General features: G+C 54.1%; 1 protein-coding gene across 2 annotated transcripts; it reads left to right on the plus strand.

The window, feature by feature from the left end:
• Positions 1-1,703: 1,703 nt before the first annotated feature.
• Positions 1,704-3,678, plus strand: LOC110390429 (natural cytotoxicity triggering receptor 1-like). Of its 2 annotated transcripts, XM_021381741.1 has the most exons (5): positions 1,704-1,930; positions 2,004-2,039; positions 2,157-2,435; positions 2,924-3,058; positions 3,290-3,678. In XM_021381741.1, exons 1-5 carry the CDS (start codon positions 1,900-1,902, stop codon positions 3,622-3,624), a joined length of 816 nt encoding a protein of 271 aa, XP_021237416.1. In that variant the 5' UTR covers positions 1,704-1,899; the 3' UTR covers positions 3,625-3,678. The 2 variants fall into 2 exon arrangements, with proteins under 2 accessions (XP_021237416.1, XP_021237417.1); XM_021381742.1 differs by lacking the exon at positions 2,924-3,058.
• The last annotated feature ends 71 nt before the right edge of the window (positions 3,679-3,749 follow it).

The raw sequence follows: 3,749 nt of genomic DNA on the forward strand, positions 1-3,749 counted from the left end.
TCTTTGCCCCAACAAGCAGGGAAAAAATGCCTCTGAAATGGGAATCCCTTTGCAAAAGGCTGGTGAAAGCATTCTAGAATGGGAATTGGTCACTCCAAATCCAGGATCAAACCTTCCAGAAGCAGGAATCCTCCTTCAAGGTGAGAATTAAACCCTCCAGAAGCAGGTGCACTCCTCCCCATGACAATAAAACTCTCCAGAAACAGGAATCTTCCCAGAAAAGCAGAACAGATCTCGGCAGAAATGGAGATCTTGACCCAAAAGACAGGATCAAATATTCCAGAATCGGAATCTCCCACCATAAGAACAGGATAAAACCGTCCAGAAGCAGGAATCTTCCATCATAAGTAGGATAGAAACTTCCAGAAATGAGAATTTTTACAAAATTTTTAATAAATACAGCCTCCAGAATTGGGAATTGTCCCCAGAAGATGGAATCAAACTCTCCAGGAGTACAGGAAGGGGGAAGCCTTGCAGGAAGAGGAATTCTCCCCCAAAAAGCAGGATAAACCCTTCAGAAAGGGAATTCTCCTCCAAACGTGTGAGAGGAAAACCCTCCAGAAATGGGAATCCTGTCCCAAAAGCGTTGTGGGATGAGTGCTGGTTTGGGTTGGAGCGATGCAGATGTGCCATGGGGAGCACACGTGTGTCCTTGGTGTTTGCTGTGGGGACAGATGTGGTGCAGACACGGGGCACACGGTAAGGACACACGTGTGCAGTGTTGTGTACATGGATCAGTGTACATGTATGATGTCACACATACACACATAGAGTTGCAGAGCACGAAGCACATGTTTGTAAATGAATTGAGGACACATGCTGGTGTACGCACATGTAATACACATGAACACACGCAGTGGCACATGCATGTAGTGTACACATGATTGTGAGCACACCGAAGACACCAGCACTCTGCACAGATGAATGCACATGGCACACAACATCCACGTGTTTGTCCACAAAAATGGGGGACATCAGCGGGGTCTCCCAGTGTGCACTTGAGCGTAGATAACATGGGGCTGTGGGGAAGCAGGGGGAGCAGGGGGCCAAGTGCTGGGGGGCTCAGCTTACAGCTCAACATAGGTCAGACTCTCGCTGTCACTTGGGGGCACCTGGGGACAGAGGGGACAGTGGAGTGCCACCAGGGGGATCCCCAGCGTGCTTGGTGGGGAACAGCCACGGCCATGGTGTAAGTCTGCAGGGGGATTGTCCAAGAGGGTGGGTTTGGGGCTGAGATATGGGGTCCCTAGGGGTCAGACACTGGGTCCCGTTTCTTGATGTGAGGGTGGCCATGGGGTCTGTGGGCTGTTTAGGGCTCGGTGGGCACCAGGGTGTTTGGGGGCTTAAATGTGGGGCCTGCGGAGCCCCCATGGTGCAGATTGGGTGTTTCCCATGGGCTGGATTTGGGGGGTGCACATGATGTTGTGGTAAGCCACTTGGGTCTGGGTGTCTTGTGGGCTCCCCATGGCAGGGATTGGGGTTCCCCAGTTGGGCATGGGGACCCAACAGGCAGATTGGGATTTGGGGTTGGCTGACACAGACACTGACCTGGAGCTGCACGGCCTCGGGCATTCTGGGGGCACCTGCATCTATATCAAAAATTGGAGGGGATGAATGTGGGTGTTATAGGGGGCACAGAGGGACACTTGTGGTATCTGTAGGGGATGGAAGGGAAGGCAGAAGACAATAGGGAATANACCTCAATAGAGGCTGTGTGCACAGATCGATGTGTGGCACCAAACAGAGGAACCCACTGCATCCTTCCCACCCCTTGGGGGACACATGAGGTGCTGACATCACAGGATCACAGGATCCTGTCCAAAAGGGAAACTGAAAGCAGCTCTGCGGCCACTCCCTGTCCGCACTGCAGTCTCATTGTCCCCAAGCTGCTCCTGCCTCATGGCACCAATGGTGCTGGCCCTCATCCTGGGTGAGTGACAATGGGGACATGGTGCCACGGGGGTTGGTGGCCCTGTGTGAGACCAGGACTATGTCCCTTGCAGGTTGGTGTCTGTTGGCAGCCAGCAGTGCTCAGCAGTGTGAGTATGGGGACAGGGGGAGAATGGGGGCAGAGGGAGGGGAGCGTTGGGAGGGGGCCATCAGAGAGGTCCAGGAGGGTGTGCAGGGACAAGGCTGACTGGTGTCCCCTGTCCTAGTGCCCCGACCCTCCCTGTGGCTGCACCCCAGCCAAGGGGTGGCTGTGGGGGACACTGTCACCCTGCGCTGCCACCTACCCCAGCTAGCTGCCTGGGTCCAGCTCTGGTTTAATGGAACTTTGAGATCTGACAAGGAAAAAGATGAGGAGCAAGATACAGTTGAGTTCTCCTTGGTTGTCACAAACCTGGAAGACGTGGGGACATATCAGTGTCGGTACCAGGTGTCAGAGCCACTGTGGACATCGAATATGAGTGACCCCGTGGAACTGGTGGTGACAGGTGAGCGCACTGGGCACAGTGGGTGGATCTGAGCTTTTCCCATGGAGCCAAGTTCCATCTCTTCTCTCTGCACACCAACCACAGATTCCCCCCACTCAGCGTTTCCCAGGGAACATGTGGCAGTGGTGACTGATATCACCACCCAGTGCTGGTATGAGGGTTGTGGTGTCACATTCCTCCTGCACAGAGGTGAATGCTTGACCCCTATCCAGCACCACGATCCCACTGGTGGGGCACAGCCACCTTCAACCACTTTGCTGGGACCCTGGCCTATGTTGGCACCCCAATACGTACTCCTAGAACCTCATCGACCACACATTTGTGTTCTCAATCTTTGTAGATAACGTGATGCTGCAGGTGACACCCACACCTGCAACCCATGTTAGGTCTGAGACCCCAATTTGTCTACCCCCAGTGTCACCCGTGAGTGGCACTGTCACTGAATCCCTGCTCCGTGATGGTGACACCCAAACACCCTGACCCCACAGGTGCCAAGGGGCCATCCCGTGGGAACCAGGTGGTGGCGGTGGAGAGGTGCTGTGCTGCTGTCTTCGTCTTCTGCCTGGGCCTCTACTTCGTGCTTGATGCCCGCAGCCTCTGGACACAGAGAGATGAGAGCCCTGGTGAGGAAGGAGTGCAATGGTTTCCATCCCCTATAGGTCCTCTCAAGTGTCCCCTGACTCCTCTTTCTATCCCTCATTGAATTCCACAACTATCCGCTTCCTTCCCCTATAGATCTCACCAAGCATCTCCTACCTGTCCTTTGATCCCCTGTAGGTCACCGATGCATCCCCCAACTGTCACTAGTTTTCCCCACAGAACCCCCACTCTTCCTCCTCTCCTTTTTGATGCAGGTGTCCCCCCAGCAATGACTGAGGACTTGGAGATCCAGGTAAGTGCCTGTGGTAGCGGACCCCAAATCCCAACCTACCCCTTGGGGCCCACACTGGACATCAACATGGAAACCCAAATTTTCACCATGGGGACCTCAAATGACCCCCAGCCCCATATGGCTTACCCTGACATTTATGTGCACCACCCGTATCCAGACCATGGGAATCCCATATCTGCACTATGGGAAATCCCCCACCCCACAATTCTAAATACCCAGACCCACGGAAGCCCTACAAGCCTTAAACAACCCCACAACCCCATGGGCACCCACAACCCACAGGTAGAGGGACTCTAAATGCAGCCACAAGGATGCCCAATGACCCATGGGGACCCCAAAACCATAGATGGACCCAGAAACATCCCCCATGCAGAACCAAAATCCAATTCCCTGCAGAAATTCAGACTCCCCCTCATGGAAAC

This window comes from Numida meleagris, unplaced genomic scaffold, assembly GCF_002078875.1.
Source record: "Numida meleagris isolate 19003 breed g44 Domestic line unplaced genomic scaffold, NumMel1.0 unplaced_Scaffold1032, whole genome shotgun sequence".
Lineage (NCBI taxonomy): Eukaryota > Metazoa > Chordata > Aves > Galliformes > Numididae > Numida > Numida meleagris.

Bases quoted from the DNA above. Each gene is read 5' to 3' on its own strand.
- LOC110390429 (XM_021381741.1), top strand. From the start codon at position 1,900: ATGGCACCAATGGTGCTGGCCCTCATCCTGG. The intron at 2,040-2,156 runs GTGAGTATGGGG...CCCCTGTCCTAG, and splicing joins AGCCAGCAGTGCTCAGCAGT to TGCCCCGACCCTCCCTGTGG. The intron at 3,059-3,289 runs GTGAGGAAGGAG...TTTTTGATGCAG, and splicing joins ACAGAGAGATGAGAGCCCTG to GTGTCCCCCCAGCAATGACT.